The sequence below is a fragment of the Halictus rubicundus genome, chromosome 13 (assembly GCF_050948215.1).
Source record: "Halictus rubicundus isolate RS-2024b chromosome 13, iyHalRubi1_principal, whole genome shotgun sequence".
Lineage (NCBI taxonomy): Eukaryota > Metazoa > Arthropoda > Insecta > Hymenoptera > Halictidae > Halictus > Halictus rubicundus.
Window position 1 is genome coordinate 4,449,771 of NC_135161.1, and position 20,896 is coordinate 4,470,666.

The 20,896-nt window shown below is 41.3% G+C and overlaps 1 protein-coding gene across 1 annotated transcript in view; it reads left to right on the top strand.

Annotated features, from left to right (window-relative positions):
- Positions 1-20,896, top strand: part of LOC143360641 (RNA-binding protein fusilli-like) — a 55,150-nt gene that overhangs the window by 4,822 nt on the left and 29,432 nt on the right. The window contains exons 2-3 of the mRNA XM_076799679.1: positions 14,407-14,601; positions 16,666-16,894. Of these exons, the coding sequence (XP_076655794.1) occupies positions 14,407-14,601; positions 16,666-16,894 (424 nt within the window). The remainder of the gene's footprint in view (positions 1-14,406; positions 14,602-16,665; positions 16,895-20,896) is intronic.

Below are 20,896 nucleotides of genomic sequence, written 5' to 3' on the forward strand. Positions count from 1 at the left end.
GCGTTTCTTGCAACTAAAGCATAATGTGCAGGACATCCATTTTGTTGCGTCCACATTGTTTGACGAATATGTAGCGACACATGCTCCTGTACGACAGTAATGACATCTTAGAATTATTTTTCAACATAAATAGATTCATACTTTTTTATAAAGAATGTCCAGTTGCGTCGATTGGTGTATTAAAAAGTATTTAATTCTATTTTAAAAAACGAAGTTGACCTTCATATGACCTTAACGCGTTCATCCACGAGTAAACTAACAACACCAAATTATGCTCCACTCTTATGCACCGCTTTTTGGTAGGACTAACAACAGCGAAGAAATCAAGATGTCAAAATCGGGTGAGACACCCTGTATATTTTTTTATACTTCCTTATGGTAAATGAATCACTCATTTGTGTCCAATGTGGATAACAGTAAATCGCAGCGCATGGGATCGATGCTTGGCAGCGAATAATTTGAGCAAATTACAACTGTTAGAAAATCGGAGTTCCGATCGATCGATCCAACGATCTCGTGGAAGGAGGAAGGAGGAAGGAGAATCGCGTGACCCGAGAATTTTGTCACTGTACGCCCGTGTTTCTCGAAATTGGGTAGCATCCGGCGCGGCAACAGGTGCAACAGTCTACGTTTCTTTATTCTTTGTTGTGAATCGCCTTGCACGAGTGCGCCCGAGTTCCAGCTGGACGGTCGTTTCCTTTTTCCCCTCGAGTCACATACCTGACTATCTCTGATCGAGCTCGATCGGGGACAATGGCCGCCGAGTCGAGTCGAGTCGAATCGAGTGAGCTCTTCCCCTCGCCTCGCGAGGACGTCGAGGAAATCCAACCGATACCGTATTCTTTCGCTATCGCGTTCTCCTATCGTTCGACCGACCTTCCCCCACGTTCCTCGAACGTAGGACGAAATTTCCGAGAGACCGTTTCGCGTGCTCGAATCGTTGAAATGATCGTGCCCGGTAATAGTTGGCGAGACCGTCCGACCGTGCTCCCCCAATATAATAAACCTCTTAAGCGCTCTAGAAATCGTGTCGAATGCGATGAAAATTTATGGAAAAAAAGTTGATGCGCATCGCGGAAGGTAAATGGAAGTATAAACGAAAGTTGCGCCGGTTCCACCGAGTGGAAAATCATGGAAGCTTCCCTTCGGGTTTCCTCGTTCCCCGTGGAACGGATCCGTTTGCCGGGATACTGCGAACGCTTTCACTTTTAATTCACCGTAATGACAAATCAATGATATTCTCGGAGAAATATCGGCCAGACGCCGTTCGGAGTACGTTCGGGCTCCATGTAAAGAGAATGAGTTTCTATTTGTTGTTTAACTTGTTGAAAGTTTCCCCGTGTAAACCTGGATATTACATAAACGGGTTCCTCCACAATGAAAGTACGACGTTGTTTTTCGTTACAAGCACGGTAGATGAAATGCGAGCTAGAAAGTTGACAAAATGAACTCCGACGGAAGTGAAAAATCTGTTCGTACGCCAACCGTCTATAAATCCGTGCTATTCCCGATCATTTTCCGGAGCCGGCCCGTACTTGAAGTACTTGAAGTCGACCAACGGAGAGTACAGCAATTGGCGAAATGATTTTGCGAAAATGGCCAGGCAAATTGCAACCGGTTTTCTTTCTGCGGCCGCTCCGTAGATCTCTCCGTAGATCCACGTTCCTCGCCGTGTGAAAACGGAGGACGTTGACTCGTGGAAAGCAAAAGAGACCGCGCTCCCGCTCGCGCTCGCAGCGGCCGAAGTCGCGAGAAACGTCGAGTGTGTGGTTTTGCTTGCGCGCGAACCGCGGAAAAACGGGGGACCAAGCCGACGAAGCCGAGCCGTACAGGCCGCCAGCAATGTAATGCCAGTAATTTCCAAGGACCGAGAATTACCGTCGGGAGAACGGATCCCGGATACGAAACGCTTTTGCGATCCTCTCTCGGCTGAGAAACACGGCAATCGCGACGCGCGTGCCCTCTTTCCAGGGGGCGTTTGGCCCTCGGAGCTCCGACGCGACGCGGCAGTTTGATTCGCCGGTGGCGTTCTCTCGCGCATTTATCTTGTGAGACAGTACGTACGTTTGAAACAAGTCCCTCGAGATGGCACAGCAGCGAGGACCCCTCGCTCGCACCCAATGGCGTTTGGCTTTCACGTCACACATTTTAGCCAATAATGCAGCTAGAACCGACAGATCCTGGGGAATGACCCAATCGGACGGCTTCGGCTTGGTCTGTATAGTGGGTATAGCATATTTGGTTAGAATCTACAAAATACGTCAACGCAGTGGTTACAGTACCTACTTTCAACATCATACATGAAGGATACGCCGCGCAAACGAGGTATAAGCACCGTCCCTGGCTCACAAGAAGTCCCTCGAGACGGCACAATGGCAAGAGGGGTCTTCGCTCTCACCCAATAGTTTTAGGATTTGATGTGATACATTTTAGCCAATAATTTAGCCAGAACCGGAAATTCTTGTGGAATGACCCAATCGGACGGCTTACAGCCGCATTCCTGTTAGAGGACTTTTTTTGTGAGGCATGCAGAGTACACACGGGAAAGAGATCTCGATGCGCTGCAGGATTAACACTTCGAATGCCGTGCACGCCAGTAATGGTAAACGGAATTATTCATCTAGATTTGCAAATGAAGTTTTACGTCTGTACAGCGAGCATAGCATATTTGGTTAGAATCTGCAAAATACTAGAATGCAGTGATGTGCAGTACCTACTTTCAACATCATACATGAAGCTAAAACATGAGGGACAGACAGCACAGGGGCAGGAGGAGTTCTCGCTCGCACCCAATGGTTTTAGGCTTGACGTCACACATTTTAGCCAATAATTCAGCCAGAACCGAAAGTTCCCGGGGAATGACCCAATGGGGCAGCTTAAAGTCCCATTCCTGTCAAATTCTTGACAGAGGACTTCTTGTGAGGCACGCAGAGTACATAGTTTCAGATTAGGCCACGGTTGAAGCAACCCACGATCGGCGTTGTATTGGCGTGCACGAAAAAAAAAAAAAATGAAAAATGTGTAGCAACGAGCGGAAGAAGTCACCAGTCGTGTCCGGTCGTAGCTGAAGAGTACGTCGTTAGTTATATTAATAAAGTCACGTTATTACTAATACAGCGTTTACTCGATATATGTCCGAAACACGGGTATGGCCAGGGACATGTATCGGCCAGGAGATACTATTCTTTGATTCACGTCGAACGTAAAAAAGGACAGCGAAGCTCTAGGGGCCTCGGTTAACGGCCCCTAACGGGTGCCCGCGCGGCAGTGGAGATGGTTCTGGGACTTTTATCGCCTAGGCATTTGGGACATACACAGGGTGTCTCGTAAGTGGTGGGCAAAACTTTAGGAATAGTAAGTTATATCAACATAGGTCCGGAAAAGATTAGTTTCTGAGTTATTACAGTTTGTGTGCCACAATTCTCGTCACATTGTCTTAAAGACCCGTTTAAAAGCATCAAAAATGCTTTTGAAATAATCGTCGGTCTATGTATACGTTATCGAGGTGTATTCTTGTTTATTTTATAATTTATTTGGGAGCGTGTTCGGAGCTCAATGAGACGACGAGCTGAGGCTCGTATTGACATAGGAGGTGGACATATTGAATATTTCCTCCAAGACGATATGACGAGAATTGTGGCGCAAAAACTGTAATAACTCAGAAACTAATAATTTCCGGACTTATGTTAATACATTCGCGATCGCTGACGAGAATTCACGTCATTTTAAATTCTATTACTGACCTCCGCTGACGTGAATTCACGTCCTGCAATTTTTGTTTCTGAATGCGGCAACATTAGGCGCATTAATGGGATTGGACTTAAATTTCAATTATTAATCAATTTAATAAATTAATCAATCCTTGCTTTAGCGATACAAGTTCGCAGCAACCACCTTCAGAACTATTTCGCCGGCACTCGGTATTAGAAACGGGAAAAATTTGCCGGTCGCGAATGTGTTAATATAACCTTTTTGTCTTCTCTAAGCATTAGGAATCTATTCCTAAAGTTTTGCCCGCGATTTACGAAACACCCTGTATAGAGTAAACACTGTACACTGTTAGGGAGTCAATTGATTTAAAACCCGATCCTACAAGCATCTTAACGCTTCACTTTTTATTCTCGTTGAACAAATTACTTCTATCTCATGGGATCTTTGAGGTTGCCGGATGGACAATGCAATGCGTTAACACAGTCTCGTCTAATCGTTGTAGAAGCAAAGAAGAAAATCGCGATGCGAACGGGTTAGGGTCGGAGAATTACGAGCTGCGGAGGTTTCATAAAAGTCGGAGGGGTGCGACCCTTTATCCGGTGGTGGACTGCACGCGGCCCCCTTCGGCGAGCCTCGGATTTTTTCGCGTGTGGTTCGAGTTTGAAATACAGAAAGGGTGTCTCGTTGTCGGGAGCAAATTGTTGCATCGTCGCCTCTTAATCGGATCACGCGGCTCAGGTGTTCGTCGAGGATCTCGTGCGCTCGATTCTTCGCCGGAAGGGTTACTTCTCGGCAACCCACGAGCGGAAATATACCCCCCGGGATGCTGTCGCTGCTGTTGTGTCCCGATCCAATCGTACGAAACGCGAGCTTTTCGACGCCCCTTCGTTCTCGGACGCCTCCTACGGGCGGGGATCTCGAGGAAAATGGCCGCGAGCGAGCTGGCTCGACTCGAATCGACTCGGCTCCCACGCAATTAAAAATGTAGAGCTTTGGAGGAGCGCGCGTCAAAGTCGAGTCGCGATGGAAGCTCGATTTGGTCCAGCGACGTCCGCGGTTCTCGCCGCGGCCGCGCCGCCATGTTATTTCGTCTGGAGACGAGTCAATATTTGCAGGAAGGTCCACTTTGTTCCGCAAACACGTCGCACACACGACGACCGTCCAATTACTCGGCTCGTTTTATTTTTCTTTCCTCTTTGCTTTTTTTCTTCTTCTTGTTCTCTTCCATCTTCTTCGGTTTCCTCGGGCCTTAGATATTACGCGTGCAGTCTATTATTCGCGTCCGGCCGCCCCATTCCGGTCTTTTCTTTTTTTGGTCCTGCCTCCCTCTGCTCCCCTGTGCTCATGCTGCTCGTCCCTCTGCTCCCCCCTTTGTGCTGGCCTCGTCCTCTCTCGCACCGGCTCGAATACCGCTAGGATTTTAATGTATTCTGTGGGAAAAGGATTTCAGGAGGCCGTCGCGTCGAGTCGCGTCGAGTCGCGTCGTGGCGCGCAACGGTCCTTTGTACGTAATCGTTGCACCGGATCGAGAGATTCGGGGACGGAAATCAAAGAGCCGGATGCGCAGCTCGAAAATTGATATTTTATTCAATTTTTCGGGGACCCCAGGGACTCTTTAGAAATCCTCCGACGCGTGTCTCGATCGACGACAGTAGGACGAGTGCTAACCGGGAGACTCTGTCGTTGATCCCAGCCAACCGCAAACAACATTTTTCCCGGAGTAAAAAATCTCCGGACTACGTACCCGCAATTCTGCGCAAGGCTTTTTGCGTGGTCGCGGTAAAAACGAATCCGCGACTTACGTAGCTGTTTCCAGTTCTTGCGGAAACTGACGCGAGACGAACTTTCAAGATATCGAGCAGACCGCACACGGGAGCCCATAAATAGTATAATTAGACCGTCTCGTGAGTCGTGTCGTTTTTTCGACGCTGACTTTAAGCAGCACAATTTTCGCTAAAATATGGTACACGCGAAATGGGAACGTTTATGTACTTACATGTCGTAGCGCAAATGAAAGATTTGTAAAAAGTGCCATTTTTATTTTGTCGTGCAATTCTTACCAATTTCAATTCTTTCAACATCTTTGTTGCACAGTATTTGGAAAATTAATTCTTCTAATTGCTCAAGAAAGTCAGGTCGTTCGATCCAATTTAACAAAAAGTTATACCATTTTAAAGGGTGTTTTAATATTTTCGTGGGCCAGTGGATAATTGACAAAGATCTACAAAATGTATTTTTAAAATTTTCAATGTAGGCTTACTTAAAAAAGTTGTGAACACCAACTTTTAGTATTTTCTTTGTAATTCCGATCAATTGCAATTTTTCTAAACTTCTTTGTCTAAATTCCAAAAAAATTCAGGACGCATGGTCCAATACTAAAAAAGTTATCGTCCTTTTAAAAATGTGTCTGAACCTTTAGTCTATAGCATGAATAGTTCACCCAAATCACTAACAATTTTATTGCACTGCAAATGATATGAACTGTTGCGTGAGTTTTCTCAACGGCAGCTACTAATCAAGCAGAAAAGGGTAATTGAGCACTTTTAGTAATGATTGAAATTAATATAAATATTACTATAATTCCTCTTATTCCATAGAATATTAAATTTCAAGAACCTAAAACTCTACACTCCTTACTATTATCTTGCGCCCCACGTTTTTCGTTTTAAATCTTACTATAAGTATTTTCTTAGCTATTCAAAATTCACAATCACACATTTTCAGGAATATCTGTATGAGACTAGAAAAAATTATTGTATACTTTTTGGTCTGTCTTAACACTAAACCTACCAAGCATTAACAGTATCTGGTAAATATTGCCTTATAAAAATGTGAACCTTAAATTCATCAAGATTGTCCGTAATTTTCAATATAATAAATGCTTGGACAAGGAAATTTATTCCACTATTTTCCATAAATGAATTTTCATAGTTTCAGGAATTGTAAAATATAAAACCGGTCATTTTGACCGTGGTAGGTTTAGTGTCGAAAACGTGGTATATTAAAAATGTTTTTTATTTAAATTTAGTATTCCAATTATTTCAGTTACAAATAAGAATAAACAAGAGAAACTTATTTTACGTATTAGACGTTAATAAATCAAATTACAAAACAATTTTCACGTTTTAAATCATTTCTTTTTTCATGTTTGTCCCATTTTTCGAGGAAATCGACCAGTGCGGCGACGCTGCAGGCAAAGTCCACGCGTTTAGGGAAACGAAAAGGACACCACGGTGTAGTTACGATGCGCAACAGGTTCAGGAATTCTCCGCGTTTTCCGTTCATCGTCGTTCTCGACCGGGGCAACCGAGTTCCTGTAACGTACGAGACGTAACTCGCGACCTTTGTCCCCTTTCGTGCCCCGCTCCCCGCCTTCGGCCTCCGTCAGCCATAGTTCACCTGGTCAATGGTTGTCCCGTGTTTGCGATCCGACTTCGATTTGCAATTTATGAGCTGGTCGCCGCGTTTTACATTCGACTCGTCTTGCCGACGACTTTCGTGCCAGCAGCGCCGACACTTCGACGATTCGAGGCGCTGCATCGTCGCATTTTTATCCATAATTTCTTTGTCCAGTTTTTTATCGGGCCGCTTGAACAATTATCCGTTTCCTGCGAGACTCGTAAACTTCCGATCGATCGTGTGTGTCGGCACACGGTTTTCTTCGATCGAGCAAGAGTTAACTCGTCATTGTCACGTCGATGCGCATCTCTAATTTTGTTTACCCGTTCCGTTAACTGTTTTAATCAGCTTCGAACGTAAGAGCTGATTCTGTGGTTCGTTCGTCTTCTTTATTTTTGTTTTTGAGCTTCTACAGGGTGTTCCAAAAATGTTGTATTTCCTTAGGGGGACACAATTCCCCCCCCCCCCCTTAGCACAATTTGAAGCAACTTTTTCCTTTGCGAAAATAGTCTCCACGGATTCGTTAAGGAGTTATTAACGAAAAACAGCCTTAAACTTAAAATTAAATTAAGTTATTTAAACTTAAAGTTATTAATGCAGCCTTAAACTTATTCGATCAACCCATTCGCATCGTTAGCGTATACGCATGTACGAGTATATGTATGAGTACATATACATATGTATGCTATGAACAAGGTTCCATTAATTTTTTCAAATTTTTCTACTTAAATATGTACAGAGTGTCCCAAAAATGTTGCACTTCCTTGAAAGGGGACATTCCTGAGATTATTTGAAGCAACTTTTTCCTTTGCGAAAATAGTCTCCACGGATTTATCAAGGAGTTATTAACGAAAAACATGGACCAATCGGAGAGAGGCTACAGCGGACGGACTCCGGCTCGGCCAATGACAACGCCACGCTCAGCGGGACCTGCCGCCATGCCGGAGACCGTCCGCTTTAGCCGCGCCCTGATTGGTCCGTGTTTTTCGTTAATAACTCGTGAACGAAGCCGCGGAGAAAATTTTCGCAAAGGAAAAAGTTACTTCAAATGGCGTCAGGAATCGCCTCTTTCAAGGAAGTACAATGTTTGGGACACCCTGTAGAAACTCTTCTGTCGGTTTTACCTGCGCGTCCACCTTCGAGGGTATCATTGGAAAATCTTTTACGATCCGCCGGGGCAACCTTTCTCGGCGAACAAAGTTCCGAGCGACCCGCTGACAGGTATCGGCGATCGTTTACCTGGCGGGAGATACCAAACGGTATTATTTTTCCGGGTCGTAAATCGTTTCCCGGTAGGACCGCCACGGTAAACGCTGGCCCACACGTAAAAATAATAGGCGAACATCTTCGGTTCGAGGGTTATCGCGTTAATCCCTAAACCCTGGGAATTTGATCGCCCGTTTCTGAATGATAAAAGGGAGCATCTCCACGAGGTTCATTCCGAAACTCCTGATTTCGTTTCACACGCGATGTGTCCTGTGTATGTAGATATTATAACAACAACAGCAATAATAATAAACTTGTACGTTCCGCTTCCGTTGCCATTAAACCGCCGATCGTTATGTAAATTCGCGTTTTTTGCAGGAGCACTTACGAGCATGAAACTGAAACGGAGTCGCAGTTTGCCGGTCGGGAACTTTATTCGATTGAAAGTAAAAGAGAAACTTCGTTGATCCTCGTCGATGTTCTTATTGTCTTTTTTTATTCCGTTCGGTGTGCTTGCCGTCCCTCCATCGTTATTGCCAGTTTCTAATTATTCTTCGACAGATATTGGCTCGCAATTTCACCTAGGCACCCGATTACTGTGAAGATACCAATTACTCTACCTATATGAATTATACTTATTTTTAAAGAGCAATGAATATTAAGAAAGAGATATACAGTGACGCTTATTAACATTAATACGACTTGGAGTTTTTGGAAAAGTTGGAACAATTGAGCCGTTTATTTTGAAAGTAGCCTAAGTCCATTTGTCAATTATTTTTTGTCGCCTGTAATTACGTGTACAACTTCAAGTTAGCTGTCATAAATAACATTTGCGGTTAAGTATATTCAGAGTATGTGCGATAATTTTGGACACAAGTTTTCGCAGTTAGTTCAATAATTAAAACCATCACTTTGAAACTGGCCTAAGTACAATCCATTATTGGTAATGTCCGAAGGAGATTATCAAAAAGTGCCGGGAAGGTAATAACTTTGTTCTAAATGAAATGAAACAAGAGGATTTCATATCAACAAAATTTTTGGAGGACGCAATTTTTAAAAGGGTAAAGGATTCGAACGGAGAAACAATAAATTGGTTTAAAATATGCTGGTTGCGTTTTTTGAGAGATGAATCATATAAAATTTTCTATAAGATATCAATGGATGAGAATGCAAAGTTTAAAATCCTGGATTTATTACCACGTAAAAATATAAGATGAATTACAACAGCGAAGTACATGAACATGATGGATTTACTACGATAAATACCATCGGAGCACCATGACTTCTTCAAATCCCTCCCGCATACACAAAATGTAGATGAGCGGTAAATTATTATGTAATTTATGTAGTTAGAAAATGTCCCGAATTGCATGAATTGTGTTTCTGAAGTGTTGTAAAGATATATAAAGTAAATTGAGTATTGTTTTTTCAATTTGAGGCATTTTAAATTATGTCGAATGGACTGGGACTCTTTCAAATTTTATAACGAATCCGGTTGTTAACTTTGAAAGTGGCTCAACTCCATTTTTGGTAAGAAAACACATATTATTCACTTAATAATTGCTATTATTTTAATAGGAACTGTAAATTTAACTCTTTTAGATACACATGAGCAGTATGACACATTGTTATCCTATACGTGTATTTTTTATTTTATTGAACTTAGGCCACTTTCAAAATAAACGGCTCAATTAGTTTACTATATGATGTGAGGAAAAAATTTTGGAAAAATTGTAAAACTTCTTTATATGGGCTTATATTGAAACAATGTATTTTATTAAATACATTTTGTATACAAATGCGGTAAACGTTACAATGAGCTATAAACGTTTAAAGATGGTGAAAATTGTCGTTTGTCTCGATTTTTGGCCTGCAACTGTAATAAATCTAAGAATTCTTACGTCTACCAATGCAATGATTTTGATGAAATTTTTAGAATATGTATAATTGATACAGATCTACAAAATGTATTTATTAAATTTTCAATATAAGCCCATACAAAGAAGTTTTAAAAACTGTCTTTTTTATTTTTCATGTAATTCCGACCAATTGCAATTTTTCTAAATTTTTTTCTTCACATCATGTAGTAAACTAATTGTTCGAACTTTTCCAAAAACTCCAACTCGTATGGCCCAATATTTAAAAAGTTATCGTCTTTTTAAGAGTGTCCGAATATTAATAAGCGTCACTGTATAACATATATTGAACGCGTGTCTAGGAGAAGGGCCTATGTGGTGATTTTTAGGAAAATCGTTTTTTTATGTTCCGAACTTATTTTGCTTTATCATTTAATAAAACAAACCGTAAAAAAGGTGTTTCAGTTTTCAATTTTTTTCAAATAGGAGATGGGCCTATGTCATTATCAGCTAGATTTTGTTATTGCAATTCACGTTTTAGTTCAAAATAGCGCTCCTATAAAATTTAAAGAACATGACATAGACCCTTCTTCCAGACAGTCATTCATATATTGAACGATTTTAATGAAAAAGATTTAATCCTTAGCACTCGAATGTCGACTGTAACGCAACACTAAAAATTGCTGTATAATTATTCAAAATATCTTTTACGTTATTAAATTTGTTTGTATTTAATGAAATACTAAACACTTCAGTATTGTACGAGTAAATTGCACCATTTTTGTATGTATGTATAACTTAACCAAATATACAGGGTCATCCGTTTTTAAACGGCCAAACGTCAACCAGCTATAGAGGACCCCAAATGAAACAACTTCCACCCCTAACACTTTTTTTGATTCGAAGTTATTTCATTCAGTCTCCACGGCGTGCCCCATGTCAAAAAAACCAAGATCCAAAGGTCATACAAAAAAGTTGACTGAATAAAAAAGATGCCCCTATTTATTTTAAACCAAACAAAGGAAAAATCATCAAGATACATTATTGCAGTCCTAATATATTTAATCTTAAGTGAACGCAAAAAATGACGGGTTTTTGCAATTATCTAAAAATCAAGACCGAATCAACAAAAGTGTTAGGGGTGAAAGTTGTTTCATTTGGGGTCCTCTATAGCTGGTTGACGTTTGGCCGTTTAAAAACGGATGACCCTGTATATAGAATGGAAATATTCTAGGTCGGAAGAAATGTTTTGTTTTGGAGTTGAAATAGCTTCGAGTGCAGAGGGTTAATATCTCTTTTTTAATATTCATTACGCTTTAAAAATAGTTCTCAAAAATAGTTCTTAAAAATACTCTAAAAATAAGTATAATTGGTACAGGCACAGTAATTGGGTCCCTTAATCCTATGTCGCATTGTCGATAAATCTCGAATCCAGACAAAATATCTGAATCCCTTTGTTAGAAAAGATGAACCGATATTGCACCGGTTTGACAAAGTCCCGTGCGCGCGAATATTATCAAAACAGTATCATGGTTAAATTGTCGAGTAATCATCGAGATTTACGTAATAGAACGCTGGCTGTTGGCAGTATGCGTCGCGAGTTACGCCACGAGACTTTATCGACACGTTGCCAAAGATAATTCAAGCCCGTCGCACGGTGGCACTCTAGTCCACACTGAACTACCTTGATCCGTTAACCCCGCGTCAAAGAACCTGCTTATTAACGTTTCTTGCACGACACTGTCCAGCTCCGACACATACACGTGCCACCGACAGTGCGTGTGTCGTGCAAACGTTACGATTACTCCGATCATACCGGACGATCCACGATCCGCGATCCTCGATCCGGGCGGATCATCTCGTCTCGTGACCCTACAAAAAACAACCCCTCCTAGCATTTTTAAATTAACGTGCATGATAGCAAATCGATTGTTCTGTCAAGATCTTTGATTTAAGAAAGTGATATCGCAATTATCGACAAAAAGCGACAAAAGAAATTCATAAATTTTGTCCGTGCGTTTATCGAAGTATCTACCAAGAAATTGTAAAAATCCAGTTTCCAGATTCCAGTTTTCAACGCTTCGAGCTATATTTATGCTATATACAGTGACGAGCAAAAGTGTAAACACACTTCGTTGGTTTTACATAAAACGTGATAATACAACCTATTTTTCAATTGAATGATAAGGCTTAGGTTAATGTGATGAAAAAAACATAACAGTTTATGTTAGATAATATTAACAAGTTTACAGTTTTGCACGTTTCATCAGAAACGGTCAAGATAGTACACAAATGCTAGGGAAATGAAATTGTCGACAAACACTGATAGCCAACCGGAATAAGACACGTTTAGACTGGTGTTTACACAGTTTTACTCGTATTTGAGAGTTAGTTGACACGCCTAGGTTTTTCGCTACGGCAAATTGCAGTAAAATGTGGTGTAAGTCATACGATGGTTGCAAGAATAAAGGAAACCTATGGTAGTGTGTCAACTTCTTCAAGAAACGGTAGGCCGCAACTTCTTTCTGACAGAGCTGCACGTGAAATTGCGCATCGTCTTCGGTCTGAAAGTCATAAAACTCCAAAAATCTCGGCTCAAGACGTTGGAGTAAATGCAAGTGAGTGGACCATCCGCCGCTCCTTAAAAAAAAATCGGGTTAGAAGCGAAAGAAAAGAAACGCAAACCAACTCTTTCAGACAAAAATATTAAACTACGAAAAAAATTTGCTCACACATACAAAGAGTGGACAACAGAAGATTGGAAAAGAGTTATATGGTCTGACGAAACAAAAATTAATAGATTTGAATCCGATGTAAGGTCTTGGTGCTGGACTTCATCCGAAAATAGTAATCAAGCAAGTAGCATAAAACAAACTATGAAGTTTGGGGGTGGCTCAATTATATGTTGGGGTTGTTTTACTCATAAGGGTGTTGGTCCCTTAGTTCGGATAAAAGGTATCATGTGCAAAGAGCATTATTTACATATTTTGCAAAATAATTTACCTTCTGTTGTTAATTCTATTGCATTTGCTAAAGATGAAGTAGTATTTCAACAAGACGGGGACCCTAAGCATACTGCAAAGATAGTAAAAACCTGGTTAGGAAATCAAAAGTTTTCTGTGGTGAAGTGGCCAGCAGAAAGTCGAGATTTGAATTCAATTGAAAATTTGTGGTCAATTGTGAAGAGAAGGCTAGCAAAATATGACAATCCACCTTCAGGTGTTCACGAATTGTGGAAAAGAACAGAACAAGAATTGTACAACATTGAGCCGGAAATTATCATATTAAAAATTTAATAGACAGTATGCCGCGTAGGCTAGAAGCAGTACAAAAAAGTAAAGGAAAATGGACAAAATATTAATTTAACCCCTTAACTTGTACGCTCGAGTTAATTCGAGCGCGTTAAACAGGCCAAACTGTGCACACTCGAGATAATTCGAGCGGCGTTGTATTTTATGCTGCTATAATTTTTCACACTCGAATATAATCGAGAATTGAAAATAACAATGTGAAAGCAAAGAAAAAATATCGTTTTATTGATATTTATCATTTACATGGGATTGTAAGCTATAACACTTATTTATTCAAGAATAAAATATAGCCTTTTTCCATGGAACAAAAGCGCAGTATATCAAAAATTGATTTTTTTTTGGCCGGTTTTTTAAAAAAAAAACTGTGCGTTAAGGGGTTAAAGCTTTATTTCGACGAGCACAATTAAAGTGCAGAACTGTAAAAATTGTTTTCAATCCTTATTTTCGATAAATATTCTGTATATTGTTAATATTAACGAAAATAAACTGTGTTTTGTTTATCCTATTCACGTTGTAATTATTAGTACCTAATCTTTATCATACAATTGGAAAATGGGTTGTGTTATCACGTTTTATGTAAAACTATCGAAGTGTGTTTACAGTTTTGCTCGTCATTGTATTTATTCGTTTCCGCTGAATCACTGATCGGTGTATTCGCAATGTACGCATATTGTTATATGCGTTCGGTTAAACTGGAATTTGAACCGCTTGCATTGCAATTTATGTATTCGGTAGCTACGCTATTGGACGCTTTGCCCCTGCGATCACGCAACCAGTTTGACTCCGGTGTTTGCGGGGTTGCAGGGTCGCACGGCGCCCGACACTCGATCGCCCCGAAACGAATATTACCGAAGGTCCGAAAGATCGTATATTTTGATTTTGCACGCGGCGTTGTTTCTGACTTTCCGTTTTGACAATTGCAGGTGCTGGGAAGGCAACAGTATATCGTGCGGCCAATGGTAATGGACGAGAGCTGCACGCCTGGCACTGGCAGCGACAATCCGGCGGTCGCCGGAAGTAGCGGTGTCATCAGCGAAGCGGCGCTGTCCCACGCGCCGGCATTAACAGAGAAGACGGTTCGGGAACACGGGATCCCCTTGGAACAGGCCATCGAGCAGGTAATCGCCCTAATTAAATTTTCATGAGACGTGTTCGTCGATGCTCGCCGACGACCGATAACAGACTCTACGACGTCCCTCGAGCGTAAACGTAGATAAACCGCGATAAGCCCGACATTCGGATGATTTTTACCGATAACATAGGGTTTGGGACCCAATTACTGAGCGGCTACCAATTACTATGCCCTATATTAATTATACTTACTTTTTAAAACATAATGAATATTGACCAGTTAACTGCAGAGTTTAATTTTAAAAATCCCTCAAGGGCGCGGAATTAAAATCAAGCAGTGACGAGTATACACATCGAACGCAGGCCAAATGCCGCTATTATAAATTTTACGAAAAAAGTAAAGCAAAATGAGAAAGAATTACATTTTTATTCGATAAGTAATTAACAATTTATGAACGTCAACCGCACCGCAATAGAGTTTTGAATTGGCGTGTATACACGTCGAACATAGTTAACTGGTTAAAAAAGAGATATTACAATTTTTTTTCATTAGAATCGATTAATATAGACTCCCTTTGTCCCATAATAATACTAACAGTTGATGAATTTAATGTGTCCTAAAATAATAGTAGCAAAGGAAAATAGATGTAGAACGCTAGTAATAAAAAAAAACTAGATTAAATTAAACAATAAATTAAAAATATTACTCCTAATTTTTATTTTGAGTGCTCAGGTAGTTTCTGGATTTTTCAATAATTTCGTTACTGTATTTTAAACTTGTAGGTAGGATCCCTTTGCTTTCCCTTTATGCGTGAGCTTAAAATTATTTAAACCATCGTTCTTCAAACTCTCCTTTTTTCATCTTACTTTTATCATGGGTTGATATTCAACTGAAATAAAACAATTGATTTCGATCAGGGGATAAAATTAGAAAAATAGTTATAATTCGTAATAATTAAGTTAACCTAAAAATTGAAAGATGTTTCAAAACAAACGAAAGGCGTCGCAATTTTGCGCTACAACATAACTTACAGCTGCATTCGCCAATAATTCCCGTTTAAATATTTACTTGCTACTATCCAGTCAGCCAAACTTGTTCGAGCAAATCTTGATTAATGTTTGTAAGCGTACTTTGCGAACAGAAACTGGTCATTTTGGTGTCAAAAGCAAGCATGCATGCAAAATGCCATGTCAAATGGAGAGCAAATGGAGACCAAACCTTGGCCTCCTTATAGAGTAAATATCTTATATAAATAATATAATTAATATAATTAATATTATAGAGTAAATCTTTCTGTAGGAGAGAAAACGGGATTCGAAATTAAATAATTTTAAGTTTGGTTTATTTTTTAAGACTGAAATATTTACAGATCCTAAAATGATAGTGTTTTCCCCCCTACAGCAGGATTTCCTCCGATTTTGCCCGACATTTACTCTTAGTGCGATCGACCTGCCCTCTATGGGGAAGCCAAGGTTTGCTGTCAACTTGCTTTCCATTTGGCATGGAATTTTGGCTGCAAACTTTGCACTCAAATACCGCGCCTAATGCGGAAATAGGTGGGTCGGAATTTGTGGACAAATTTTGTTGGCAAATTCAAAGCAAAACAAGAAGAAATTGTTTACTCGGTATTATTATGGGACAGAGGGAGTATATTACATATCTCTTTTTTAACCCTTAACGGATCAATGCCGCCATATAAGCGGCATGGCATTATTACTTACTTGGTCCAATGCCGCGTGTATGACGGCAAAAATTTAAAAAAAAAAATATCAATATTTTCCTTTCTATACTTGATATAAAAATGTTGATTCCACAGTTTCTCTTCGTACGAAAAATAGCTTGGACCTGATGGGAAATAAACTTGAAATACTTCCGAACCTTTGAGGGTTAATGTTGATTATGCTTTTAAAAAGAAGTATAATTAATATTCGCACAATAATTACCGCCACAGTAATTGGGTCCCTTACTCTATTCGAATGGTCGCCCCCGTATAAGAGGTTTAGAGATAATTGTCGCGCCGATCGTCGTGTATCCACGTTTTACGGGCGATCGAAACCGATCGAAGTTCGAACAGGAAGCCACGTATAAACAGTACGATTTTTAACGAAAGTTTGAAGCATGGTGGTCGTCGATGTCCTGCGTGACGTCCGGTTCCTCGCCGCGTTTCGTCGTAGACGGACAAGCACCTCTAAGACAATGCCTGCACCCAGAAGCCTGCAACAAAGACATCGAGCTGCCGGAACACTACAACCACTTCCACGATCTCCGCAAAGAGTTCGTCGCCTGCTATTCCACCCACGGGGAGCTCTCGACCTTTGGGATACAGGAGATGTTGGAATGTATCCTTTTACAAGCCCGAAAGAACGCATGCTCGAAAGAATCGAACAGATTTTTCGATTCGAACTGATCGTTGATAACCGGTCGAATGATTCGTGCCGCTCGTAGCTAGGCGACCGATCGCCCGAGCGGCAACAATTATTCGTGCCCACGTGAACGCGACACAGCGAACAACCGTTTACCACTGAAAAAAGTACGAGGAAGGCAAAAATGTCGGAAATTCGGATCATTTTTCGCGACTTCATGTTCCCCCACTTTCGCCCAGCCTTTCACACCCCATGTCCACAAACACCATGCTCAGTGCGCGTGCCCTCTGCACCCAACATGGAGTACTAGAGGAACAAACAGCACGAGGGCCCCCCTGTGGATACCGCTGATCGGTTCTCGGTTTCCGAAAAATTCGAACGATCGACAGTTAATTAAACTATCGTTCGTGCGCGCGTCGTCGTCAACGTGGCCGTTCGATGTCCTCGTTGTCAATCCCGATCTCGGTCTCCGTCATGCACGTTTCGACGGATCAAAGTCGAAGCTTCGGTTTTTGATAGCATGCGGCCGCCTTAAGGCTGTGCGACGACCGACGACCGACGGCGACTATGCTCGAAACGTCGAAACGAGAATTCCAAGGCGTGCGGCCGTTAGGCGGCGCGACAGAAGTCGAATCCGACGTATTAAACAATCCAAAGTCAGTAGTCAGTGTCTGCAGGCGAGCCGAGGGTGTGCGTACGCGTAATTACGCTCTGACGGCAGTAGCAGTGTAGCACACGACGCTCATCGACGTCGTCCCGGTTTCGTATCACGTGGCTTACGAACACATATCTCCGGAACGAAAACGAAGATTCAGAGTGAGCCTGTGCGATTATTTTGTTCTATTCGGCAACGTTCGTCGACGGACGACGAGAACCACCCTCGAACAATTCTGTGATCCAAAGTCCAACGGAGGTACTATGTTTTTCGTATTTTCACTAGGCGCAATCCTTACAACTGTTTGGATTCCGTTGCATTTGCATTCTTCTCGAACATCAAAACTAACGTTTCCGGTGGCTCCATTCGGAAAGAGAAAAAAAAGTACATTCGATATCTCGTCGTTGTCGGCTCCGTTGATCGAGAAATTGGAATGCGCGATCGAGAATATTTCGTTGTTGCGGCCGATGCTCAGCGATCCTTTGTGCTCCACTCGTTTTGCGTACGTGTTATCTTTGCAGAGTCGTTCGTATGTAGATACGTTGCCGCGCAAAGATTTCAAATGACTTTTCGCACGTATGCCGACCGAACTTGTGGCCAGTCGGAGTCAGTCTCCGAGACACGCGACGATACTTCTTTCTATTGTTTATTTCCTTTCGTCGAAAACAAATGCGCCGCTTGTCATCGCAGTGTCATATTTTTGTGAACGGTTACAATGAATTTTTAACTATTGAAAATTAGATGAAAACCGAGGGAACGTTTTTAACTGGAAATGTAGAAATTGTCTACGAGTCTACGGAATCGGTGCGTAAATTTGGTGACTTTGTGAAAACATTTCGAGTTCGAATGGAACACTCGAGCGTCGAGTGTCAACGGTTCAGGGGCGGCTTCGTACGATCTTTTTCAGGTGCCTTAAGTGAAAATTAATGGGCCAAGCGGACGTTTCCTTAGTTCTTAAATTCGAGCCGAAGGAATTGTTTGCTTGTTAATTGAAAATTTTTTTTTGAGAATACGGCAAGCGTCGAGTATAAAAGTACTTGTTTGGTATCCGCGTCGAGGCAATCTCGATGCCTTTCGAGTTCTCGTAATTTGCATGGAACGTGTAGGAACCGTGGGTGAGATTTACTCCGAAAGAGGAAACGCTCTCCGACACGAATGCAAATGGCTACCTGTCCGAGGATCTATAAGCCGAGGATATTGTCGTTAATAAAGCGAAACCACCTGTGGCTGCCGTGATACAATACGCGTTAAATATCGATCGACGCCAGTGCCGCGCATCGAGTTTCGAGTTCTCGATTTTCCCCGTCACGGGGCCCCATAACCTCTCATTTCGTATGCATTTGGCCCCTCGTTAACCTCTTGCGGTCGATCGGTGTACCCATTGTGCACGAGCAACATCGAAAAATAGAATATCGATTAATTCTTTACGGTGCCCCGAGCAACAATGATCAATGTCAACGAAAACGTTTGTCTCGAGAATTATGAAGGGTTAATGTCCTCGGTCATTGTAAACAAACAACGAATAATGAATATATGTAGGTTATAGATGTCTCTTCCCAAACGTATTCTTACGGCAGTGGTTCTCGGTTGGAACCATAGACTATATATCTGTGATTGTAAGGAAGAACGCCGCATGTCGCATACTTTCACTTTCGAGATATTGCCGCAAAGTTATGATCACTAATTCTTTGTACTAGTACGGTTTCCTTGCTGCATTATTTTTCTTTGAGCCTATCGAATTTGTTTTCATGACTTTTTTCTGGTAAAAACGTAAATCCTATGTTATAAAGCTCAATAAATGCATAAACTTAAATTTTTTGAAATTGTGACATGCGACATTTTTTCTTGCAGCCACAGATATACTTGTAGACCTGAGATAGGTATAGGATATGCATAGGACGCAGTGTTCGAAGATAACGGAGTACTGGTGCCCACAACTGACGTCACAAGATAACTCAAAATAGTAGATAATGTATTCGACGTATACATATTGTTCTTACTATTCCTTTTTTTAAATACAGTAAGTTGTGAGGAAGTAAATGCAGATTTCATATTATCAATATCTACATTAAAATTTTTTCCAAATTATAACTGACAAATGAGTTTGCACTGTTTAGAATAATAAGAGTAAAGTAAAAATAAACGAGTAATAAAATAAAATATTTATACATATATATTTATATACTGCGACTTCTCTACAGACTATAGCACTTTGCTCGCAAAAGTCATCTGGTAAATGATATCATAGGTCATAGACCATATATACTTATAGACTCGGTACAGATAATTTTCCTATAAGGAAAGATAAAGGAACACGTGACGTCACAGGTTCCAAAGATGTATAAGCTATGCTCATCAACCCACGGACCATAAAGACAGTGCCAACGCTTGGTTTGGAATTTCAAAGAATCTGACATTTTATCATGAAATAATCAATATATAAAGTATGTTTGAGATACAAATGTTTATTCTATATGCTTTATTCAGGTATTGCAATGAAGGTCCACTGTGTCAACCATTTTGGAATTATCTTAGGAATTATCTTGTGAAGTCACATGTTCCCGTTATCTTTTCGTCACTGGAACCTTGGCTGTCCTATACACGTAATACACCTATGCCGGGTCTAGAAACATATATGATCTAAGGACGATATAATCTTGAGACAGGACATGTTGTCTGAAGCCGGGTCTATAAGTATACATGGTCTAAGGTTGGAACTGTTGGTCACGGTTTGTTCCGTAGCCGAATTAGCGGGCGCAAACTTGAAACAGATATATAGAATCGATCGCAAAAATAAAGATCCTTTTTGGTAGCATCGATTGGACATGGGGATGCAGAGGTATTGGGAATCGGGCGAAATTAAAATGTTCATGACACGAATATCAATCGAGCGACTTAAGAAAGTCCTACCGAGCGGGCAACGCAGTCTTATCACGCGCGGAACACGGTTTAAAGGTCAACCTGGTGGAGATATTGGTAACAGCCTGACGACCGAACGAGATATACGGATAATTACGCGCGCAACAGCGAGTTCGTTCGATTTCTTGGTATTTCAGCTATTCATCCTCGGATGCGTAGCCGACGTTCTTCTTCGAAGCTTTTTTCAGTTTGACGGACTTTGTCGCGCGATTCGTTTAATCACGGGGATTATTCTTATCAGCTCCCGGTTCGATTCGCACTGTAACCGTAGATCAGGTTCGAATTTTGGCATCGGTGGCCTCTTCGAATTAAATCGTCCGAGCTTGTACGCGTCGCTGTTAACCGATAACGAGCCTGATAACGTTTGGACCCCGTCCGATATCTCGGGTACACCTAGCGCGCTT